At 41.7% G+C, this 24799-nt stretch overlaps 2 protein-coding genes and 1 long non-coding RNA gene across 3 annotated transcripts in view; 1 reads left to right on the top strand and 2 right to left on the bottom strand.

The window, feature by feature from the left end:
- Gtf2h1 (general transcription factor IIH subunit 1) overlaps window positions 1-18021 on the bottom strand; it is a 28038-nt gene extending 10017 nt beyond the window's left edge. The window contains exons 1-9 of the mRNA NM_001399644.1: window positions 17847-18021; window positions 10505-10673; window positions 8854-9046; window positions 7634-7796; window positions 5361-5454; window positions 3854-4003; window positions 3650-3729; window positions 510-637; window positions 317-404 (exon numbers count right to left, since the gene is read on the bottom strand). Coding sequence (NP_001386573.1) covers window positions 317-404; window positions 510-637; window positions 3650-3729; window positions 3854-4003; window positions 5361-5454; window positions 7634-7796; window positions 8854-9046; window positions 10505-10658 — 1050 coding nt within the window. The 5' untranslated portion in view covers window positions 10659-10673; window positions 17847-18021. The remainder of the gene's footprint in view (window positions 1-316; window positions 405-509; window positions 638-3649; window positions 3730-3853; window positions 4004-5360; window positions 5455-7633; window positions 7797-8853; window positions 9047-10504; window positions 10674-17846) is intronic.
- A 471-nt stretch (window positions 18022-18492) lies between these two features.
- Window positions 18493-24799, top strand: part of Hps5 (HPS5, biogenesis of lysosomal organelles complex 2 subunit 2) — a 39319-nt gene continuing 33012 nt past the window's right edge. Inside the window, exons 1-2 of the mRNA NM_001135612.1 lie at window positions 18493-18675; window positions 22854-23009. Of these exons, the coding sequence (NP_001129084.1) occupies window positions 22902-23009 (108 nt within the window). The 5' untranslated portion in view covers window positions 18493-18675; window positions 22854-22901. The remainder of the gene's footprint in view (window positions 18676-22853; window positions 23010-24799) is intronic.
- LOC134483108 (uncharacterized) lies at window positions 22084-24119 on the bottom strand. The gene is made up of 2 exons (XR_010060035.1): window positions 23855-24119; window positions 22084-23627 (listed from the first exon to the last, which is right to left on the bottom strand). It is a non-coding gene; the product is annotated as an uncharacterized LOC134483108 (long non-coding RNA).

The raw sequence follows: 24799 nt of genomic DNA, 5'->3' as shown, positions 1-24799 counted from the left end.
ATAGAATCAATCAATATTTCTCTCTCTCTCTCTCTCTCTCACACACACACACACACACACACACACACACACTGATGTGTATGTGCACAAAGGGAGGGAAAAGCTGAATAAACACTGATCAGAATTGTGTCAACTGAAAGTTAGCTGCTTAAGTCTACACTGGGTTTCATGATGTTCTACAGTGAGGGCAACAGCTCTGCCATCTCCGTTAAGAAACCAAAACCATCTCTAGGAAGCAAACAGTATGAAGAATTTAGTTAGATCCTCATACCCAGAGATACATAATCCCCAAATGGCCTAGCTTTGATGCCCATACCCTCTTGACTGCTGGCTGAAAGCAGTCTGTATCTCCAGAATTTCCATCCACGCTGCTGGGCTCACCATTCTGTCCATTTTGTGCTTGTCTGAAGAAGAAATGGGAAAACAAGCTCTTGTTAAAACTGCTGAACTGAACCCTTCACTTGGCTATCCTGAAAAGGCCAGGGACAGTTTCTACATGCATACTTAACTGTTTTCTGAGACCAGCAGCCAGGACCATGGCACTGTGGTGGTTAAACCTTTTGATGATGGCAGCATTACTATTCTCCTTTATGGATTTGGAATTGGAAGTAGATGGCACGGAGGAAATGCCATAGCCCTGTACAACAAAATGAAATACATGATTGGATAGCTAGATAGGGAACACATACTTGTAATCCCAGTACTGGGATACGGAAGTAGGTGAAATCCTACAGTTTGCTTGCCATTCAGCAGACTACCCAATGAGATCTGGCATAGACTATGGTCAGCAAAGATCTGGTCTCAAGTAATAGCCTGGTAAGATGTGCCCATTGGTGTAACAAGGCATCAGTAATATGGGGGTAACTAACTGCTTTCTGATTGGATTCCAGGACTGATCTACAGGAAGTATGCGTACTTGGTACTGCAAGCCCGATTAACAGATGGTGGCTAGTGATCACAAGTCCATAGCAGGGAACCCACTTCCCCCATCCTGTTAAATGCACATATAGTTCAATTGTTTTCTGAGTATCACGTGTTCACACCCATATACCAGTATTGACAGCTTTCATCAAAGAAGTTTCATAAGAAAGTAAAAAATAGGGCTGGAGAGATGGCTCAGCAATTCAGAGCACTGACTGTTTTTCCAGAGGTCCTAAGCCAATTCCCAGCAACCACATGGTGGCTCACAACCATCTGTAATGGGATCTGATGCCCTCTTCTGGTGAGTCTGAAAATAGCTATAGCGTACTCAGATACATAAAGTAAATAAATCTTAAAGAAAATCATATAAAATTAAGAAGCTGGGTTTGATGGAACACTTTTATTTCCCAGCACTCAAGAGGCAGAGAGGCAGGCAGGTCTGTAAGTTTGAGGCCAGGTCTACAGAAAAACCGTCTTGGGAAAAAAAGATACAACCCAAATAACAAGAAAAAAAAAATGTTTTTTTTTTTTTTTTTTTTTTTTTTTTTGAGATTACAATATAAACACAATCTTTCTCTTCACCCATCCAAAACCGCCCATATACCCCTTCTGGCACTCTTCCAAATTCATGACCTCCTTCTTCATAATTATTGTTATATATACATAGGTATAACTTATTGTGAAGGGCAGCGGTCACAGAGTCCTGAAAATAAGGGACAGAAGATAGCTTGGTCCTAAATAGGACATTTATTTCACACTTCTAAGGCTTAGGGAACACTGTGGAAGAGTGGGCACAGAACAGAAGGGTTGCAGGACAGAGTGAGGCCACTGTTGCAGTCTTTCAGTTACTGCACAGGAGTGGCATGAGACTGGGCACCAATATTCCCTACCTCACGGAAGAGGAAAAGAGCCCATGACCACCAATAGTAAATTGCCCCTTTTTCAGGAGTGCCACTTTTTTCAGGTCACTGAGAAGCTGCCCATGTCCATGGTCCCTTACCCATGCACATGAAAGGGACCTTAACAAACAACAGGACAGATGGTCTTCTTTTGGGAAGGAGAGGAGGGACAGCAGGGTGTTGGAGTGAATATAACTAAAATTCATCACAGCCATGTACACAGCTGTCTAAGGAAACATAAAATAAAAAAGGTGGCTAGAAGCCAAGAATCGATAACCGATGGTGGTCCTGCCTCTGAACTTATATGCATACACACACACTGAACAAACTCAACTTCTGGTTTTATTATATTTTTAGTTTAGCCAAGCAATCAATTTCTAAGGCCTAACTATAGATAACCCAGCAGAAATCCACACCACCCTCTGTTTGCTTCATAATTTTACCTCTAGGAAAAAAAAAAAGACACTACACTCTTTATCTGACAGTGCCAATCAATCTGTTCTTAGCAAAGTGTAGGTGCCATGAGGCTGGCTTTCCTTGTAAGTCAGTTCATCAAGGTTAGGAAATAAAGGAGCTATGAGGGAACATGAACAACATTACTAGAGGGGAGATGGCTTAAAGTCACCACCCAAGCAAATGTTAAAATGTTAAAAATATGGAAGAGCTGGGGACTGGAGAGATGGCTCAGTGGTTAAGGGCACTGACTGCTCTTCCAGAGATCCTGAATTCAGTTTCCAGCAACCACATGGTGGCTCACAACCATCTGTAATGGGATCTGATGTCCTTTTCTGGTGTACTCACATACATAAAATAAATGAGTAAATCTTAAAAAGAAAAAAAAATGGAAGAGCCACAAACAGGGTTTATGAGACTCATCAAAGATTTGTTCCACTCTGCATATCTAAGCAGAGGTACTGGATGGATTGCTCAGTGGTCAGAGCACTAGCAAAGCAAGCAGGCTCTGTTCCCAACACCCATATGGCAACTTGTAACTCTAAGTTCTGTTCCAGGGGAGCTATCTGATGCCCTCTTTTGACATCCATGGGCACTTGGATGCATATGGCACACATTCAGATCAACAGGCAGGCAAACTACAAAAAATTTTTTCATAAGAAAAAGAAGGAAATATCTAATTAGTAAATAACTATCATACAGTTGGTAAATGATTTAGGGCCTGTGGAGTTAGAGGAGGGCTATATGAGATCATTATTACATAATTAGTATCCAAAGAAATGAGTTGGAAGGCCTGAATCATAGCCTGGAAGGGTTAAAACAAATAAAGGCTGGTAGATAAACAATCAACAAATGTATGCTTGTTTACTAATTCTCACTCACATTTCTTTAGATTATAAAATTTTACTAGAACGAGGTGAGTCCAGTTCCTGTTCATGGGAAAGCTTAAAAATGATCTCTTAAGAACACTAAGCAACTCTTGGAGAACTCAATTCTCTAAGGCAATGTTAAGCTATTTATTTTAGCAGTTATGTATGACACGTATGTATGAGCATGGGTGCTCATGTGGAGGTCACAGGACAACTTTTAGGAGTTGGTTCATTCCTATCACTATAGGTTCTGGGGCTCAAATTCAGGTGCTCAGGGTTGTGAAGCAAGCATGTCCACTGAGCCAACTTACTGGTCCTAACAGTATCACCAAAATAGCAATCAAACCCAGGGCCTACTGCATACTGAAAAGCACTTCTGAGAACTTAAAAGCATTCTGCTTATTTTCAGATATTGCAAGTGGAGTATCTAATTTAGGGCATATACATATTAACACTGAAAACCAGGAAAAGATCATTTTGTCATTATGTCCCTTTATTAATTCTTACCTCGTCTAATGGTTTATCTTCCAACGCTGTCAAATCTAGCATTGGGTTTTTTACTCCTAATGAAACCATTGTTTTTAATCCTAGAAAAAAAAAAAAAATCAATGAAAACACAGGTTTAAAGCTCATCTTTCTGAGATGTATTTTAAACATTTATGAACAGCTCCGACACTCAGGAATAACAAGGTGAGTGTCAGTGCCACTTACCCTTTTCATCTATTTTGGCACATTCTGCAAAGAGGTCCTTTGATCCTGTATTTAGTCGGTCCCTGTGAAAATAATGGGACTGGAAAAATCGTGTCCAGAACTCCTTTTCTGTCATGTTATGTGGTACAGTTTCTGCATATTTCATTTTTACTGTGGGAGGGAAAAGTCCACATAAGATGTCTTATATACTGAGTTCCCATTTCCAGTTCTTAGTGACTGGATAAAAACTAAAGGTTCTCATGACAGTCTTACCTGATACACTATAGAATTATAAACATGAAGTAGAATTTATCAGATTTAGGTAAGGTATCATTTATGAATCCTCACAAACTATGGACACCATTTCACACTGCACATATTTTTTTTTTCAATAGCAAACCTGGAAATCAAACCTTACTAATACAAGGCTCTGTTAGTGGTAGAATAAAACTCTCCATACCACTAACACTACAGCTCCACTCTCTAGAAACTTCTGGTTTAGTGATCAGCGTTCAGAAACACTGGGTCTGCCATTTACTGCTTAGGTGAAACAGGTTATTTTCTTTCTTTCTTTTTTTTTGGTTCTTTTTTTCGGAGCTGGGGACCGAACCCAGGGCCTTGCGCTTCCTAGGTAAGCACTCTACCACTGAGCTAAATCCCCAGCCAACAGGTTATTTTCTTTGTACCTTGGTTACTTATTTAAAAAAATATTAACAGTATCTACTTCATAAGATATTTATGATAATTAACTGTATATGGAAAGAAGCTTAGAATAGCAAACACTACAGCCTGGGCTGATACTCTAGAACAGCAGCTCTCAGACTGTGGGCTGTGATCCCTTTGGGGGAGTCTCATAGCAGATACTTACAATGTGATTCAGAGTAGCAAACAAAACAAGAGTTATGAAGTAGCAATGAAATAATGTTATGGTTGGGGTCACAACCTGAGGAACTGTAGTAAATGGTCACAGTACTAGGCAGTCGAGAACCACTATCTAACAGTAACAAGCAAGCATTGTTAGACAAGAGTATCTGGCTCAAGGAGCACCGTTTAGTGAGAAGAGTATAAACAGTGGCTAGGATCACGGGTCACCTCTGAGTGATGAAATCAGAGCAGGGTAGAACCAGTCACTCAGAGAAGTTTGTAGCAGTTTTTTCATTAGATGACAGCCATCACATGCATGTATGTGGACACATGCACCACAAGATCTCGCTGCTCTGCCTCCCAAATACAAAGATTACCGGTGCATACTACCATGCCTAGCCTCCTATTCAAATTTTTGTTGAACGAGTACTTTTCTCATTCTATTCCTATAAAAAAAATCTCATTTCCTAATGAAATGAACTAATGACTATACAGTACTTACTGAACCCATATTGGGAACTGGGAAAAAAAATATATTTTTACATATTCTATTGCATTTAAATAGGACTAAAAGAAACCTTTCATTGATAATAAATAAATAGAACTTGCCTAAACAATTCCTTTAATCAACTAAAGTTCAAAATCAGTAATTGACTTTTCTTACCTGCTGGATAGGTCCTAAATATAGATTCAATGATATCAGAAGTTAAATTATATCTCAGACCATTACAGCCATCTGTTTGAGGACGGACATCAGCCTAAAACAAAGACCATAAACACATGTATTTACAAACATCTGCTAGCTATCTGAGAGTACGTCTAAGTTACCGATGGATTCTGAACACACTGCAGAGACAGCAGGCCCCTCACCATATACAGAGACAGACCACAAAGAAACGTGGACTTGTTCATCACAGTCCAGGAGACTTGTTTCTTCTTTTGAAGTCTGAACTGACCAAATAGACATGTTCAAGAGTGGCTAACATCAGAATGGACCACAGTTTTAAAACAGAACTCATTTGGTTGCCAAAACCTGTGAACCTTGGCTGGTAGTTAAATGGACATTAGCTTACTGGTTTCCTTACAAAAGGCTTTATGAATTTGACTTAGAATTTATTTATTTATTTATTTTTTGGTCTTTTTTTCGGAGCTGGGGACCGAACCCAGGGCCTTGTGCTTCCTAGGCAAGCGCTCTACCACTGAGCTAAATCCCCAGCCCCTGACTTAGAATTTATTAATCAGCCAGAAACATACTGAATTTATGTAACTGCTACTCATAATTTTCAGTTTGTCTGTTGAGACGGGGATTCTATATAGCTAGGTTAGGCTGGAATTTTATGTAGCCCAAGACAGTCTTGAACTCAAGATCCTCCTGCTCTGCCCTCCCAAGTACAGGGATTAGATTACCACCATTCCTGGCCTCCTATTCAAATCTTTGTTGAATAAGCATGCTGTTCTCATTCTTTTCCTATTAAAAAAGTGTTGGGGTTGGGGATTTAGCGCAGTGGTAGAGCGCTTGCCTAGCAAGTGCAAGGCCCTGGGTTCGGTCCCCAGCTCGGGGGGGGTGGGGGGAGTGTTATTTCCTAATCGAACAGATAAGGTAGCCTTAATTTATTAAATATGCTTTATAGTAATATTTTTTCTAAATGGTGGTAGCCCCTGTTCATTTAACTCTGTATTATGAGTAAAGCACAGTAATCACTTTACAAAAGCACCAGAGTTATCTTTCTTCTCTTGGAAGCAGAGGCAGAAGATCGCCCCTAGTGTGAGGCCAACCACGGCTACGCAGCAAGGTCCCATCTCAGTGTGTAAAGATACTACTTGTATTAAAAGACCATGCCAACCACTGACAACAAAATTTTCTTTTTCAGACAAGATTTCACCATGTACCGAGGCTTGGAACTTACATATAGACCAAGTTTCCCTGAACTCAGAGATCCACCTGCTTCTGCCTCCTGAGTGCTAGGATTAAAAGGTCTGCCCTACATGCTTGATGACGACAAGTTTCACTAAATTACGTCAAAGAAAATGCCAAAAATTTCAAGAGAAATAAATCATTCTGGCCTGTGAAGATAACTCAGTGGGTAAAGCAAGGGAAGACTTGAGTATCGCTGCCCAGAACCTACAAGCTGGACGCTGTAGAGCATGCATGCGTAACCCTAGCGCAGCAAATGCATGGAGACAGAGAGCAGGGACATTCCGAGAGCACCCACAGGATACTTGACTCAAACAAAGCAGAAGTCAAGGACAAACACCTCAAGTTATCCTCTGACTTCCATATGCATACCATGCACATGTGCCTATGTTTACACACACACACACCCCAAATCCACAAGTTTTTTTTTCTTTTGAGACACATTCTGACATAGCTGAGTGTGGTGTTCTGAATGAGATGTGCCCCACAAGTCTCAGGCATTTGAATATTTGGTTCCCAAGTAGTGGTTGCTTGGGGAGGACTAAGAGGTATGGCTTTGCTGGACCAAGTGTATCATGTGGTTGGGCTTTGAGGTTTCAAAAGGCTCACACCAAACCCACAGATGTCAGCTTTCAGTTGTTGCTCTAGCAGCCTGCTGCCATCAGAGACTACAACCCCCTGGAACTGTAAACTCAATTTAACGCTTTTTTTTTTTTCTTTTCTTCTTTTCGGAGCTGGGGACCGACCCAGGGCCTTGAGCTTGCTAGGCAAGCACTCTACCACTGAGCTAAATCCCCAACCCCTCAATTTAACTCTTACAAGTTGCCTTACTAAAGATATTTTATCATAGCTGTAGAAAAATAACTAAGACATTGAGACTGGCCTTGAATCACTGATCCTCCTGCCTCTTCTGCCTAAATGCCGGGATTACAGACAGGGTCCCCCAATCCCTAAATGTCCCTGTTACAAAAATACTGGAGTTTTCCTATTTTTCCCTTCAGAAATCTAGAAAGGTCACATACCAGAAATGCTGCAGAAATGCCAACATCCTGCTTGTGACTGGATGTAGAGCTCTCTGTTGCATTCACATTTAAACGGTTGGCCCAGAACTCCTCAGCACTGATCACTTGGCTCACAACAAGGTCTTTATAGAGCTGGAATAAAACAGGATCTTCTTGGAGCATTCTGGTGATAGAGTAAATATAATTAAACTTCTGGGACATTCACACAACTTTCATTTTGTGACGACTGAGCTACAGACGTCATTTCATTAAATCATTTTTAGAGTAACAAATGGAAGTACAGAAAAAGGGAAGGAACTTTGAAGAAGCAGACTACATTTTTTAATACAAAGAACTGGTCTTATACATCTCTGCATCCTTTCACTACAAAGTCCACTTTGTATCTGAACAGTACTATATTCTTCAACACATAAAGGTGGACAGAAAAGGCTGACAGAGTTCCCAGTATTCATTTATCATTTTGAAAAGCACAAGGAATTATAAGTAACAACTCAAAACAGGTATTATTAATGAAATAATCTCCTACTAGGAATCTCCATTGCTTCTCTAGCTCAATACTTTTACAGTATGGCTTCTTCTTTTTTTCGGAGCTGGGGACCGAACCTAGGGCCTTGCAGTTGCTAGGCAAGCGCTCTACCACTGAGCCAAATCCCCAAGCCCCCCTCCCCTTTTTTTGGTTTTTTTTCGGAGCTGGGGACCGAACCCAGGGCCTTGCGCTTCCTAGGCAAGCGCTCTACCACTGAGCTAAATCCCCAACCCCTAATATGGCTTCTTTTTTAAAAATTATGATTATTACTATTTTGCCATTGAAGAAAGGCTTTCAATGGGAGTTAAGAAACACAGAACAAGGAACACAGAGAGAAAGACCCTCTGCAAAGTAGAGTTGAGACTCAAAAGTCTGAAACCCTATATAGTACAGATTCTTGGTTTCCTATTCACAAACATTCTTTTAATAGTTTAGTATCTTCTCTGTAATTAAAAAGCTGGAGAAAGAAAGCAAAGAACTAAAGTGTTTTGTAATGTCAGGCCTCCCAATCAAACGGCAGCCCTTTTGCAGTAACTTTTGAGGTTGCATGGTCTTGTTTGTCTAAGGTCATACAGTGAGTGACCAAGTGGCAAAAGCAGAGACTCAGAGGCATTGACAGCACAAATCCCATTTCCTACAGGAGGAGACTTGCCAAACCCACTAGCAGAGCAGGGAAGCAGATCCCCACTCTTACCTGTTCTTCTCCTCCAGTTCTTTGTTGGCTTTCCGCTTGAACTTGGGCAGCAGCTGCTGAAGGAGGTCCTTCACTGCATCCCGCTCTTTCACGGCTGTGCTTTCGTTGGAAAAATGGAAGTTTGTTGTGTCCCCTGCATGCAGGACCAGCTGAAGTTGTATCTTAGCTTTTCCTTCTGGACTTATTTTCTGGCCTAAGACAAGCATGAAGCTAATTAGGTGAGGACATTTACAATGTAATCTTAGCACTTGGAAGTTGGCAGCAGGGCAATCAGAATTTCACAGACATCCTGGGCTTAACAAGCTTAAGTCTAACTTGGGATACAGGAGATGCTGCCACAACAGTAAGTGAGAATGAAAGTGAAAATAACCAGAGCACATCACATACATGCATGACACTGTCAAGAACTGTATTAACAAAACTGAACAAAACAAAATGAATGAATAAGAACAGCCTGGGAGTTGGTAGCGATTCATGAGTGGAACTCTTGTTCACCTCCTATGAGGACCTTGTCTGATCCTCAGCAATGTAAAAACTTACCTGTCTCTAAGCAAACTCCAAGGATTGAGAGCAATTGATATAAACCTATTGCATATGCCAGAGCCACAATCTATGGCCTTTTTCTTTGGAGGCAGGGTCTCCTGTAGTCCAGGCTGCTCTCAAACTCTATTTGAAGCTAAGGATGACCTTTATCTTTTGATCTTCTTTCCTTTACCTACCTTGCCAGGATTATAGGATGTGTCACCACACTAGGTTGTGTAGTATTGGGGACCAAACTCAGGACTGTGTACTTGTTACACAAGCTCCCTACTTACTGAGCTATATGACCAGTCCCTCAAGATTTTCATCATCATCGTGACCACCACCACCACCACCACCACCACCTGAGACTGAGAGTGCTAAAATACATTCATAGCAGAACTTGTGTTTTCCTTATGCATTTTGCCTCCGTGTATGTATGTGCCCCATGTGCATAGCCTGGTGCCTAAGGAAGCCAGAAGAGGGTGTTGGATCCCCTGCCCCAGAACTGGAGTTACAAATGGGTGATGGCATGGGGTTTTCTTTAAGAAAAGCAAATACTGGGGTTGGGGATTTAGCTCAGCGGTAGAGCACTTGCCTAGCGAGCGCAATTCCCTGGGTTCGATCCCCAGCTCCGAAAAAAAGAAAAGAGAAAAAAAAAAAAAAAAAAGAAAGAAAAGCAAATACTCTTTTAACATCTGAGCCAGCGCTCCAAGCCCGGATTCTATGTAGTTAGCAAATGGCCATCAAGGCAACAATGCTTTTCCTTTCTCACCTAACAGAGATGGAGGGCTTTGTTCCAATAGGCAGTGAGGCATAGGTACAGAGCTCTCACTATAACATAAACTGATTTCTGATGATCCCACTGACTCTGCTGTCTTGCTAGTGTTGAGATTATAACAATGTGCCACCTTACCCAACTCATCTAGACAGATTTTATAAACCTTAAACAGATGATATTCTGACTGTAAAGATGATGCTTCCAAACCAATAGTTTAGATGAAACTAGTTCACACTATGTAAACCTGCAATGCCCCGCTGCACAGTTGATGATCCTATTTTATAACTACCACTATGTGTTATTCTAATATAAAATACAAAACCAACATTAGACGTAGTACGTATGACTTACATTTAATATCTGCATACATATGGCTGATTGTAAATCTGTCTTTGCCTTCAGGTGCCCAAGCAATTCTTTCTGCCATGAGGTATAGTGCTCCATCCTGCTTCTTCTGACGAACCTTCTTCACAATCAGCAATACTTCTTCTGATGAAGTTGCCATGATGGCTATAAGGTGCTGATGGGGGTGGGGTGGGGGTGGGAAGTGGGTAAGAAGGGAAGAAAAACAAATCAACCATATCAATGTGGGTTGAAGTAAACAAATGAACAAACAAACAAAAAATAGAAGTATAGGGGCTGGAGAGATGGCTTAGAAGTTAAGAGCACATGCTGCTCTTTACTGAGGACCCAGCTTCCATTTCTAGGATCTACATGGTAGTTCACAGCCACTTGTAACTCAAGTTTGAGGGAATACAACATCCTCTTCTGGCTTCTGCAGGCATAGCATGCCTGTGGTACACATACATATACAGAGACAAAGCACCTGTAATTTTTTTTTTCTTTTCTTTTTTTTTCGGAGCTGGGGACCGAACAGCGCTCTACCACTGAGCCAAATCCCCAACTCCTGTAATTTTTTTTAAAGTATAATTAACAGGGGTTGGGGATTTAGCTCAGTGGTAGAGCGCTTGTCTAGCAAGCGCAAGGCCCTGGGTTCGGTCCCCAGCTCTGAAAAAAAGAAAAAAAAAAGTATAATTAACAAACCAACAAAAAGCATAATGACTATTTTTAAAACAGTCAGTGTAAGCCCACACACCATAACCTAAACCACATGGAACATTTCTGGAACATTCCTACTACCTATGAATACCGACTTATTTCTAGTCAATTCTTTCTTTTCTTAAGCAACTAATTCCTGATTTGGTATTATCCCACTTTTAGTATAGGAATCAAAATGGTGTGCTACGTGATGTCTGTAATCACAGTACTTAGGAATATAAGGCAGGAGTTCAAAGCCACTGTGATACAGTAAGACCCTGTTTGTTTCAGGGGGTAGGGGAAGGGATATCTTTCTTTCTTTCTTTTTTTTTTTTTTGGTTCTTTTTTTCGGACCTGGGGACCGAACCCAGGGCTTGCACTTGCTAGCCAAGCGCTCTACCACTGAGCTAAATCCCCAACCCCGGGGGAGGGATATCTTGAAGAGAAAGTGATGACAGATAATATAGTTGCCCTTACAGGTATTATGCTTTTGTCAAGGATCGATTAAGTAGAACTAGGTTTCTGTCTGGGTCAGGTCGACATGAGAGTTAACTACATATGCCATGTATGTATGCAAGTATGACTAGGACAGGCAACAAGTTGATTTATTTCTTCCCTGATTATCTACAATAAATGTATTTTTGCACTGAATGAGCTGATGACCTCGATTTAATCCCTGGATCCCATAAGATGACAGCAAAGAACTGTTTCTGACAAGTTGTCCTATGACTTCTAGGTAAGCAATGCTTTGTGTGCACACATGCATCCACAGACTAAAAATGACCAGCACATAGGAGGCAGAGGCAAAACTATGGCTGCAAGTTCCTGGTCAGTCTGTTCTATTTATTGAGTTTTAAGGGTTACATATAGGGAAACCTTGGCTCAAAGGGATTTAAAAAACAAAAAACTAAACAAAAAAACCTTAATAGTTGATTCTCTATAAAATCAAATGTACAGTACATTTGGGTAAGAACTAAAACACTGTTAGCTACTTATAATTCTGCAAGAGTAAAATTTAAAATTTATTCATAAATATTAGCTTTATAATATTTATGGAACTGTTAACCCTCCCACCCCCCACCCCCATGAGACAGGGCCTCTCTGTGTGGCCCTGGCTGTCTTGAAATTACAATGTAGACCAGGCTGGCTTTGAACTCTCAGAGATCTGCTTTCCTCTGCCTCCAGAGTGCTGAGATTAATGGTGTGCTGCATCTCCCCCCCACCCCCATACACACACACAATGGCCCAGCAAAGACACCTACAGTACAAGCTTCCAGTGAACTGAACGGGAAATAACAGAAGCATCTCTGAGTGGGGAAGGCAAAGAAGCAAATGGGTGACGGACAGAACCTGGAAAGTGAAGAGTTCACTACATAATAGGACTGACTTTTAGTACTTAACGATGGTCCTTCCTACGAAACACAGAAACCATTTCCACAAAATTTAGGGCAGGACTGAGATGCAGCTTAGAGACTGGATACTGGCCCAACTTTCTCTAGGTCTTGGGTTAATCCTCCCTCTCTTCCATTAAAACTTTTAAAAAGACAAAAAAAAAAAATTGAACAGTGGGTACACTGTCAACTGTCTCAAATAATTTGCTGCCAAGTTTCTCTGGTCATCTGTACTATCCTTGTGAACTGTAAAGAGAATACATTTAGGAAAGCGAACAGAAGCACTGGGGCCACTTTACAATGGTTTCTGTGATTTTCAGACTTCTTGGAGGGGTTTTCTTGGGCTCTTCCCATAGAATTCTGTAAGGGCTATAGTGTTTCTTTTATGAAAAATATTGCTGTAGGCCACTTTAAATTCCATCTGGTCAATGAAGAGATGCATTATTTTATGAATTATCTGTCACAAGACTTCTTTAAACAATAAGATCCCCTAGGAAAGGCATGAATGCATTCCTTTAGTTTGTGACCTTGCCTGAAGCTGCATGTGTATGTCTTTGTTCTCAGACTTGATACATTTTTCTCTCTCCTCTCAACTGGTTTTCAGTCTTTTTTTTTTTTTTTGCAGTGGATTTTAGTCTCTGAAGTCATTACTGTCTTCTAATATTCTCTTCATAGCACTTACCACAACTTGAATTTAGTTTTTAAGTAATTCTCACTAAGGCAGCATACACAAGAGCTTTAGCATACACAAGAGCTTCTCAGGTCTACACCAGGTCCTCTGAATATATTACGCCTTCTAGTGTGGTGCTTTATGGAATTCCTGAGTGTGTGAGAGTGTGGGCCTTTGCTTCTTGTGCTTTCTCTTGAGCTCTTTTCCTTCTGTTTGTCTTGTCTAATTGTTAGTTTTGTTTTATCTTACTATATTTCATTTCACTACTATCCCTTAGAAGCTGGTTTGTTTTCTAATGAGACAGAAAGGGAGTGGATCTGGATGAGAACTGGAAGGAACAGAGAGGGAGGGAAAACTCTGTAAGAATACACTATGTGAAGGGAAAAAAAATTTTTAATAAAAGGAAAAAAATCATTTAATAACAACAACAACAACAACAGCAACAATAATAATAATAAATCATGGAAATTTTTTCTCCAAAAAACAAGATCTTGTAAGTAAATTTACAAAATTAAAAATGTACTGCTTTTCAGGAAAATATGTGAACATGTTACGTGCTACATATCTCTTAATATTTAACCATATAATGACATGACTAAAAACTTTACAAAGACAAAAATTTTTTTTTCCTTTTTAAAACTATAAGCACTATACTTCAAAATTTCACCACAAACTAACTACTTTTTGTTTTGAAGTCTCAGAGTCATACTAGAGGTATTTGAGCTCTGCAGAGCAGACGCAGTTTGGGTTCACAGCACCGTGTTTTTCTTAGAGACGGAGCTGAAGAGTGAAGGCTTAGCACTTAGGATATCCTGGACTAGGCATTGTTACATGCTTCTCCGAACCAGCAGTCCAATTTGGTGTTAAGGATATATGCATACTTCAAATAGTTCTTTTGACTTCCAGAGGTTTCTGATACACTGAAAACCACAGCAGGAAATTATGACACTGACAACAATGGGATCTCTCCTAGCATTAAACATATATGTGAAAAAAACATGTATGTCTCCCTCAGTAAGGGTCACAAAGGCCAAGACTCCATGTGTAGTGTTCATTACAATATAGCACCCAGTAGCACAGCACACTCCTCAGAAGGGCCTAATATGTATTTGTGACATCTAAATAAAATCTTTATTAAATTAATTTGGTCTCACCAAGATACAGGCAACATTTTCACATCTATCTTCAACTCAACTATAGGATATCATAGCTTTTCATTCATAGACCACAAAGATACCCCCAGCTGGATTCTGCCCTAGAGAGAAATGTTAGGAAAACTTTCCAACAGCCGAACAGAAATCTTTATATACTGTCTCTGAATTTGCATTACCTATCTTCTTTCTCCAAGTATATAGAAAGATAAACTCCTTTTCACTCTCGGCTCCTGGAAGGGAGGTTTGCAAGAGTGAGCTTTATCTCTGGCATAAAACATGGACATCTGCTCAGGATATCAAAGGCAGAGATCGAAGTGCCAAGTTCAAGGGCAGTCTTAAGATATATGCTAAGATCCCACCTTAAAGAAAATAAGCTCTAAACATTACTTGCTATCAAGCAACCCACAATGTTTTTATCAGTGCAACAATTCAGGGAACAAAACCTTGAAAAGTATGTAAAAGGGACCAACGAGGGGTTGGATAGATGGCTTATCTCTTAAGAGCACTTGTTCTTGACGAGGCTCTGGGTTTGACTGCCAACACCCACATGGTGGCTGGAACTCCAGTTCCAGGGGATCTGAGGTTCTTTTCTGGCTTTCTCAGGCACCAGGCTCACAGTGGTGTATGGGATATCCATACACATAAAACAAAAATTAAAAGGAAACTGAAATGTACTATTATAGCTGTAAAGATGGTTCTGCACTAAAGTTTTAAGGAAAACAAAGTACACTGTAAAAGGAAATAAGCAAATACCTACTAATAAAAACTGCACCCTAAAAAATGCTGGGATCAAAAGGCACCCACCACCACACCCAATGCTTTTATTACTTTTAGTTGACTTTTCTTTTTAACTGTAACAATCTTCCAAGTATTTTTAAAGAACTCAGAACACCTTAATCACCTTTCTTTTCTTTTCTTTTCTGAAATAAGGTCTCACTATGTAGCCTTAGCTAGCCTGAAACTTACTATGTAGACAGGGATAACAGCAAGCTCAAGAGAGTCACCTGCTTCTGCCTTCCAAGTGCTGGAACTAACAGTGTGCTCTACCAAGGCCAGCTCTTAAATTGCTTTTTCACATCTGGACTGCTATACTTACTATGAGACTCAAATTCAATTTGTTGAATTGTTCAGTTGGTCAAGGAAATATAGCAGATGATCTCTCCCTTTGAATGCAGATGATTTAAGCTGGGTGTGGTGGTTCAAGCCTGTAATCCCAGCACTTGAGAAGTAGAGGCAGGTGCCACCATGAGTTCAAGGCCAGTTTTTGCTACACTGGGGGGACACCATGTCTCAAAAAACCCCCTAAAACCAAAACCAAACAACAACAACAAAAACCCTGCTAATATGCTCAAAATTCTTTCCAGAGTTGTCTTCAAAAGGCACTAGGATGTCACTAGAGGTTATATTGCATTGTTATCTCTTCTTGTGACTAGTTTTGCTTTTAAGAATCTTAAAGGGTAATGAGTTATAGAAATAAATGATCTCTGAAACGAGCACTCGGAAGACAGAGGGAGGTGGATCCCTGTGAGTTCCAGGTGAGCCTGGTCTACAGATTGGGTCAAGATTGAGCCAAGGCTGCTCAGCGAAACCCTCTCTTAAAACAAACAAAAAAAACCAAAACAACAACAAAACCAAAAACAAGAGAAACAGAATTTTAGGGTTGATAAATTATTGGCAATTTTCGAAATTGTTTTCAAAATGTTTTTCGGTGCCCTTAAAAGACAGGAATAAGGCCCGCCTAAATTCTGCTTCACAGTAGCATGTTGCCTTTTTTTTTTTTTTTTTTTTTTTTTTTTTGAGACAGAGTTTCTCTGTGTTGACCTGCCTGTCCTGGAACTCCCTCAATTCAGAAATCTGCCTTCCCCTGCCTCCCAGTGCTGGGATTAAAAAGGCACGTGCCACCAACTTCCAGCTTCCATGTTGCTTTTTTATGTTGGAATTTCAGGCAAAAATTCATGGGCAAAATGTTTCGCGTCTTTAAAACCACTAGGGCTGAAGAGATGACTCAGCGGTTAAGAGCATTGGTGTTAAGAGCACTGGCTACTCTCCCATAGGACCTAAGGTTCAATTTCCAGCACCCACATGGCAGTTCACAACTTTAATTCCAGTTCTAGGGAATCTGACCTTATGCAAACATATGGGCAGGCCTAACACCAATGTACATTAATAAAATTAACCAACTTAAAAAAAAAAAAAAGGAAACCACTAGTCTGGGGCTAGGTGTGGTAACGCACACCTTTAACCTTCGAATTCAAGAGGCAATTGATCTCTGTGAGTCAAGGCCAGCCTGGGCTACAAAAAAAGAGTTCCAGGACAGCTAGGACTGTTACACAGAGAAAACTTGTGGAGAGTGGAGGGTCAGGAGAGGAATGAAAGGAAGGAAAAGGAAGTCACAAGTCTGGATATTGATTGGAGCCAAGCCCTTAGTGTGTTTCAAGTCAATTTTCTGTTCCCAGGCCTGCATGCTTACCAAGCAATCTACATTGAGCTGTACTTACAGTCTTGTATTATTATTATTATTTTTTTGGGGGGGTCATCTCTGGAAATGAAACCCAGGATCTTACAGGGCCTAGCAAGAACTCTTAGCTTTGAGCTGCATTCCAGACTCTCAAACCTGTTTTACGGTATTTTAAACTGGAGTCTTTAAATGAGCAACAACAAAAGTCAGCCAAACCAACTACGAAAAACAAAAACAAACAAGACCCCCAAATTAAACTGTGTATAAGTGAGGACACAACTTCCGGAAATTGGTTCTCTCCTTCCACCACGTGGGTCCCAGAGATGGAACTCAGGTTTGGCAGCAAGTACCTTTACCAGTTGAGCCATCTCACTGTAGCCCTGGGCATAAGTTTTAACATCTTTCTCCCACCCTTGTTTTACAGATGGTAAAATGGGCATGTAAGGGTCAATTTCGCATTAATTTAGCTTCTAAGAATACTGGAGATCTTAGAAAGAAAAGTAATCACATATTTACATGTATTGTGTCCGCTTTACATTACAAGACTGTCAAACTGGTCATAACTAAAACTGGGTGTGTGGCTCAAGCTTTAATAACAGTTTGAAGAGCAGGATGACAGGTGCAAGCAAAATGCACGAGGCCACCAAGGTTAGAGGGCTTCTTTTACAGGAGTCGAAAGACTCTCCAAGGCAGACTTCCTAACGGGAAGGGCCTCGGTGTCTCGGAGAAACCTCACTTCCTTCGTTCTCAGGTGAGTCTGATTCTAGTTCCTCCCCGCGGAAGAACGGAATGCCTTTAGGCAGTAGATTAAGGGTCAGGGCACCTCCTTCCCATTTCGGGATAAGAAGGGCAAACCACACAGCCAGTTTGTAAGGGTCGTGGAGACTACTACAGCGAAGAGCTCAATCCGCGCTGCCCCGCGCCCCCGGGGCCTGTCAGACCCTCACTGCCAGCTCAACCCCATTCTTCGGTCTGAACTTACCAGGTGGGAGCTACTGTCTCCGGCCTGGGGTGCGTGAACCGCGTCCTGTCGGATCTGGCTCCGCCGAGCTTCTCACAGCCGCTGCACGGAGGAGGGTGAAACCCTGCGGCCGCAGCCGTCGCCACCGCCTCTGTTGCCGGGGGGTCTCGCCTCCATCGCTGGCTGCGAGGGCGCTGAGGGCACGTGACCGGAAATGACAGGGCGGGCCTCCGGGGCACGTGACCACCACTGTGGCCGCCATGACACCTTCCGCTAGCTCCCGCCCTCCCCCACCGGTTCCCGCCTGTTTTGTTTCTCCTCTTCGGTCTCGAGTGGCGGAGAGTTTCGGGATTCAGTTTGGCTCGCCTTTCTCCCTAGAGAGCATCCGGTCCGGATCGATGATGCGTCCTCGGCCCGAGTCGGTTCTCTGACTGCAGGCCGCAGGGAGCGTAATCGCGACCGCGGCCGGAGGGGGAGGGAGCACGCGCGGGGGAGGGGCGTGACCGTCACGTGACAAGGAAGTGCCGTTAACAGCGCTTTCCCGATTCCTGGCGCCTCTGGATGACGTCATCAAGGGAGGGAGGAGCGATAGTGTGTCTGAAGTTCAGGTTCCGCTGTCAAGGCATGTTGAGAGTCTGTGGAGCCTGCTAAGGAAAGCGATCACTAGTCAGTTTGCGGTTCTATGATCCTGGCTTGGAAAATCTGCTTCCTGGACTTCTCCAGAGCGACAGCTGCGGTTTACAGTTAGGGCGGTTTAAAAGTTAGTTGTGATTGACAGGAGCTTCTTGTGGTAAGGGACTTGTTCTGCTCTTTCTTCATCTCCAGCAGAACCTCCAGGGCCTAAAACACGGTAGGCACTTGGAACAATGAATGAATGAATGAATGAATGAATGAATGAATGAATGAATGAGGTAGAGTTCTAATATGGAAATAAAATATTGATTTCCCTTTGCAAAATTTCTTCAATTTTTGTTACTTTGTGTCTTTCGAGTCTTTCCTTTCACATACCTTGTGGGACTCGATACACCATGGTTTGCTTTGGCTTAGTGAGCAGCAATCACTGTCTACCACTCTTGAATTATCATAAAAAAATCTCGGGAAGTGGAAAAAATGACGATCTTACATGTATTCTACTTTCATTTATTATTGGGGGAGGAGGTGGCATGGCTTTTTTTAATTGGTTCTCTCCTTGCATCTTTTTGTGAGTTCTTGGGCCCTAAGTTGTGTTACCAGGCACAGCAATAAACCATCTCTTGGGCCTTTTTTCCCCTTTTCCTTTATGTTTTCTTTCGTGTATTCTACTTTCAAGACTTCTTTTTGGGTGTGGGGAGCGTTGTGACTCTTGGGAAAACCAACCTTATAAAAAGATGGTAGATGTTCACTGATTTCCCATCTTCTAAGAGGCTAGTGTTCTTTAATTTTTTTTCCTGACAGCACACAGAAGTAACGTTTAATCTCAGCTTTTTAGAAAAGCAGAGCTTATTGGGTTAAGAATATTTAATGAGGGCTGGGGATTTAGCTCAGCGGTAGAGTGCTTGCCTAGGAAGCACAAGGCCCTGGGTTCGGTCCCCAGCTCCGAAAAAAAGAACCAAAAAAAAAAAAAGAATATTTAATGAACCTCGTAATTAAAGCTACAGAAGTTCACATGTATGTACAGAAAGAGGAAGGGAAGAGTTCAGGATAGGTGAATAGCAGGAGAAGGGTAAGATGGGAGATGAAGCTTAAAAAGGAAGTAAAGATGAGATCACATTGTATGGAAAAGGAAGCTGGGTTTTTTGTTTTTTGTTTTTTTGTTTTTTTGTTTTGTTTTTTGTTTTAGCTACTACTAGTTAGAAGTCAGTTTTAAGTTTCCTATTGAGAATGTCAAGAGAGAGGCTTCTTCCCACAGATTTTCTGGAAGGCTTGACCTTCACTGATTTATCACTCTGCACTTTAAAATCTGTGTTTCCTAGCATCTGCCCATAGCACTTTACAGAACATGGACAAACTTTCCGCACTGAATCCTTCTGTGACCTACCAACTTGAGTTTAGGTTCCTTGGTTTAGAGTTAGAAGTGCTTTGTACCTTGCCCCAAATTTGCATTTTATATTTAACCAAGGACTAAACTCCGAGGACTAATTCTCCAACTACATTCAGCACTTTTCTGTTTCTGCTGTTTGAGCTCTGCCTGCTACCCTTTCCCCTTTTCCTCCTGATAAAAGATGGCCTGGGAGTACTGGTACTTCTTTTAGGGTTTTTTTTCCTGTGGTTTTCTTTGACTTACTGTTATCCTTTATGAGAATTTTGTGTGTGTTTGTATATGTGTGTTGTATTGGTGATGTTCTTTTTGACTAGAATTGATTTCCGGGATTCTTTTTTTTTTTTTTTAATTTACTTATTTATTATATATAAGTACACTGTAGCTGTCTTCAGACACACCAGAAGAGGGCATCAGATCTCATTATAGATGGTTGTGAGCCACCATGTGGTTGCTGGGATTTGAACTCAGGACCTCAGGAAGAGCAGTCAGTGCTCTTAACCACTGACTGCTCTCTTCAGCCCAATTTCCGGGATTCTTTTACTTATCACAGCTTCATGACTGTTACTATTATTTCACTAACTACCTCAAGAAAGGAAGTGACTGAGATAAGGAGTTTTCTTGGATAAGGAGTTGTTAAATATTTTGAATGTAGTCATGCTAAGTTTTTTGGTTTTTAGTTTGTTTATTTTTGGCTTGTTTTAGAATACAATTCTTACAGAGGTCAAGTTATACTAAGGATACATTACTAGCAGAGAATAAAGTTGTATTATATGTATATAATAAAAAAAGTCACAGAGAAGGGCAGGGACACATTCCGTGGTAGAACACAGGCTCAGTTTATAAAGATCTTGGGTTTTATTCTCTTAACGCCACAAGAATAAGAAAAACAAACCTCCACATGTCTCTGGGCTTTACCCCTGGAAGGTGTGCTCTGAGATTAGGACTTTGCTTTGTCTTCCGTTGTTATCTCTAGAACAATGCCCAGCACATGAGCGAAGCTTAGTACGTTATCTGCTGAATGAATGTGCTTCTAAAACAGTGTCAGAAACACAAATCACAGAAAAAATAAAAACAGACGCTTCTGATTTTTTTCCATGGTATCTGTTTGCTTTAGAATCTTTAATTGTTTTTATTTTTGTGTGAATGTGTGTGGGGACACCTATGCCCATGTGCATGTGGAGGCCAAGAAGGAGATCATCACATGTCTCCCTTAATGTCCTTCCATGCCTGGCTTCTCTGTGTGTGCTGGAGATGCAATAAACACGGGACCTCATGTTTATGCATCAAGCTCTTTACCCAGTGTCATCTCCCAGACGCTGCTCCTGCTGCTGCTTCTCCTCCCCCTCTTCTTCACTCACTTGGTAGGTAGCAGAAGATTGGGAAGTTAGAATTAGGGAGTAGAAGGTTTTGAAGCTGCTTGACATTAGCTCTGTGGTCAACTCCACTGTGTTCATTGCCATTGAGGGCAAGACCCCTTTAGGGTCCATTTCTTTCAAGCTGTTTCCAGGTAAAGTTCAAAAGACAGCAGAAAACTTGCGTTCTGATCACTGAAGTGATTTGATTATGAGGGTTCCTGCTTTCACAGAATTAAACCAGGACTTGAGCCTTGAGTGATGACATCATATACCATCATGACACTTGTGACAAGTCCATCTGTGGAGTAAAATCTCATGAGGATGATGGGAATCTCAACTTGAAGCCTGTTGGTCCTAGCATCATGTTTATGGAAAATGCTGGACCGAACACCAAGTGCTTTCTTGTTTGTTATGTGCACTGCCAAGACTCATTGGATGGCATGCATATGGTTTTTGCCCATATAAAAGATGACCTGAACATCTATGAGTCTGACAAAGACCAGCAAGGTCACCAACTTCTTTTCTCTTTTTTTTTCATGGAAATTGGTGACATTTGACCACCCTGCCTCCCAAAAATAGTGTATTTGAGAGCAGTTGAACAGATACAATGTTTTATGTGGCATTTATTGCCTTATAGTCTTAGCTTACTCATTCCTCTTTGGTTTCTTTTGTTAAAGCCTTTATTCTTAATTAGCTAATTATTTAAAATTTATATGTATATGAATAAGTGTGAGTGCCATAGAATATGTGTGTGTAATTCAGAGAACTTTTTTTTTTCTTTTTCTTTTTTCTTTTTTTTTTTTTTTCCCGGAGCTGGGGACCGAACCCAGGGCCTTGCGCTTGCTAGGCAAGCGCTCTACCACTGAGCTAAATCCCCAACCCCTCTTTTTTCTTTTTTTAGGAGCTGGGGACCGAACCCAGGGCCTTGCACTCGCTAGGCAAGCGCTCTACCGCTGAGCCAAATCCCCAACCCCAAGCCCTTACTTTTTTTTTTTTTTCCTCTTTTCCTTTTTTCCGGAGCTGGGGACCGAACCCAGGGCCTTGCGCTTGCTAGGCAAGCGCTCTACCGCTGAGCCAAGTCCCCAGCCCCAAGCCCTTACTCTTTAAGGTCCAACTCTCTGTTCCTCAGTTCTCAGTAGGTACATTCGCCCCTTTGGCGTACATAACTTTAGCTAGACTAGAGAGAAAGATCCAGAGGCTTCTTCCTGTTGAGCGTTGTGCAATTGTTGGCAGATAATGAGGGTGTGATGGTGGGACTTTATCATTTGAGGGCCTTACAGCGGTTGCCTCTTACTTAAAGCTGTACACTGATCATTTATGACACAAAGAAACACAGTGGGATTGCTACTTTACCTCTGAGGAGCTTGGTTGGTTTTCCTCTAAGTCTTACTCTGTCCATCTTTCTTATGTAAATTGTTCCGTGGTACAGTGGGATAGGACTATGAAGGGACTCCTGAGAGTCAAGGAATGACACAGCGTGAATGAACCTTTGCATATAATTGGTACCTGCGTGTGTCTCCCATCCCCAACTTCCAGAGGAGGTTGTCTTTTCTGTTGAATGTTAATATATGCTGCATAACTGATTATATTAATTGTAACATTAATATGTTACAATTTTAAAATTGTATTTTTGCAGGCTTTTTTTCTTTTCAGAGAGAAATCCTGTGCCTATTACAGAACAATCTTCCTCTTTCTGGCTAAATGACTTCTGTGCCCGTGATACCAGAAGCCTACAGCCATGTTCTTGCAGAGTTTGAGTCCTTGGACCCGTTACTCACAGCCCTGCGGCTGGACTCCAGTCGTCTGAAGGTGAGCTTCCACTTTAAGACAGCGTCTCATGTAGCCCTTACTTTTGTTTTCACATCCGTATTTCATGTGCTCTGCCATTCTTGCCCTGCACTACTTCCTGGTTTTGTGGGCTCTTGGGGCTCCTGCCTGCTGTGCCTCACGTGGAATTAGCTCATTCTTTATTTTTTGAATATCATTTGAATTCCTTCTCAGTTCTAGAATATGATAGTTATTACTTGTTTTCCCCCTTCTTGGTAATCTTGCTATCTTCTCTCAAAGAGTCACACACTTCACTGGCGTTCACAGTATGGGCGAGCAGCGCCCCATTACGTTCTGGAGCAACATGAACTCCTGCAGCTCCTGGAAGCAGAGGATGCTGATACAATCTTAGTACTTATGCTAAGGCGGAAGCTCTGTGCGAAGCACACGGTTCCCTGAACCCTCAGATTCTTGGTTAAACACGGGGATGTCACAGTGAGGAATAAAGTCTTAATCAGTCACATTCACAAGTAATTTTACTTATTTATTTATTTTTGGTTTTCTGAGACAGTTTCTCTTTGTAGTCCTGTACTGGAACCTGCTCTGTAGACCAGGCTGGCCTCGATCCTGAGAGATCCATCTGCCAGTGCCTCCCGAGTGCTGGGATTTAAAGTGTGTGTTACCACCACTCAGCATGGTTTTATCTCTAAACCTTTGCTGTTGCCTCGAATCACCCACCCTTCTTTCTTTTCTTTTTTCATCTTCCCTGGGTTTTTCTTCTTCCCTCCCTCCTTTCCCCTTCTTCGCCACCTCTCCCTCCTTCCCTCCCTCCCTCCCTCCCTTTCTTCCTCCCTCCCACCCTCCCTTCCTTCCTTTCTTTGTCTCACCCTATAGCCCAGACTTGTCAGAAGCTCACTGTGCAGCCTAGGCTGACCCAGCTCTCAAGCCGGCATGCCCGGCTCACCGTCCTCAGTGCTGAGATCACAGGCACAGGCCTGATGGCTCAATGCAGATCTCTGTTTTCTGAGAAGAAGGAAGTAATAGCTAGACTAGCGCAGTCAACAGTGTGAAGGTCGATACCGGAAATGTTTTCAGCTGCAAGTCACAGCGCACCTTACTGTCAAACACAACAGTGACTACATTGATAACGGAGTTGTGAGAATTCTGAGTGCTAGTGAGGAAACTTGAAGAAAAGAAGGCAAGAGTCTTGTGACCTCAGCTTCCTCAAAATACAGATTTATTCTTGGAATGTGTTTTCATGCTCCTCCCGGTGTAGCCTAGGTGTTACAGGATATTGAATGTGTTTCTTGTTAGGGTGTGGCCCAGCCTTTAGTGCACAGTTTTAAACCCTCTGGCCAAATACAGACATGCCCGTAGTACACACTTTTAAACCCAAACAGTGACGATAAAGTTAGTTTGTAAAAGGAAGCACCCATAGTTCAAAGTGATATCTAGTTGAGTGTCAGACAAAGTGATGAATCAGAGAAAGATTTGACAGAATAGGATATGTGCTGTTCTGTCTCAGGAAGACGGAGGAGAGGGAAGCTACTTAAGGGAGAGACAGGCAGTATAAAAGAAGAGAGTGCAGGGGCTGGAGAGATGGCTCAGTGGTTAAGAGCACCCGACTGCTCTTCCAGAGGTCATGAGTTCAATTCCCAGCAACCACATGGTGGCTCACAACCATCTGTAATGGGATCTGATGCCCTCTTCTGGTGTATCTGAAGACAGCTACAGTGTACTTATATATATAATAAATAAATTTAAAAAAAAAAAAGAGAGTGCAGTAAAGGATACAGTAGGGTTTGTGGAGAGCAGTGCTGTAGAGTGGAGAG

Source organism: Rattus norvegicus, chromosome 1 (assembly GCF_036323735.1).
Source record: "Rattus norvegicus strain BN/NHsdMcwi chromosome 1, GRCr8, whole genome shotgun sequence".
Classification (NCBI taxonomy): Eukaryota; Metazoa; Chordata; class Mammalia; order Rodentia; family Muridae; genus Rattus; species Rattus norvegicus.
Note: the sequence above shows the minus strand (reverse complement) of the source record. Positions and strands in the feature narration are given on the sequence as shown.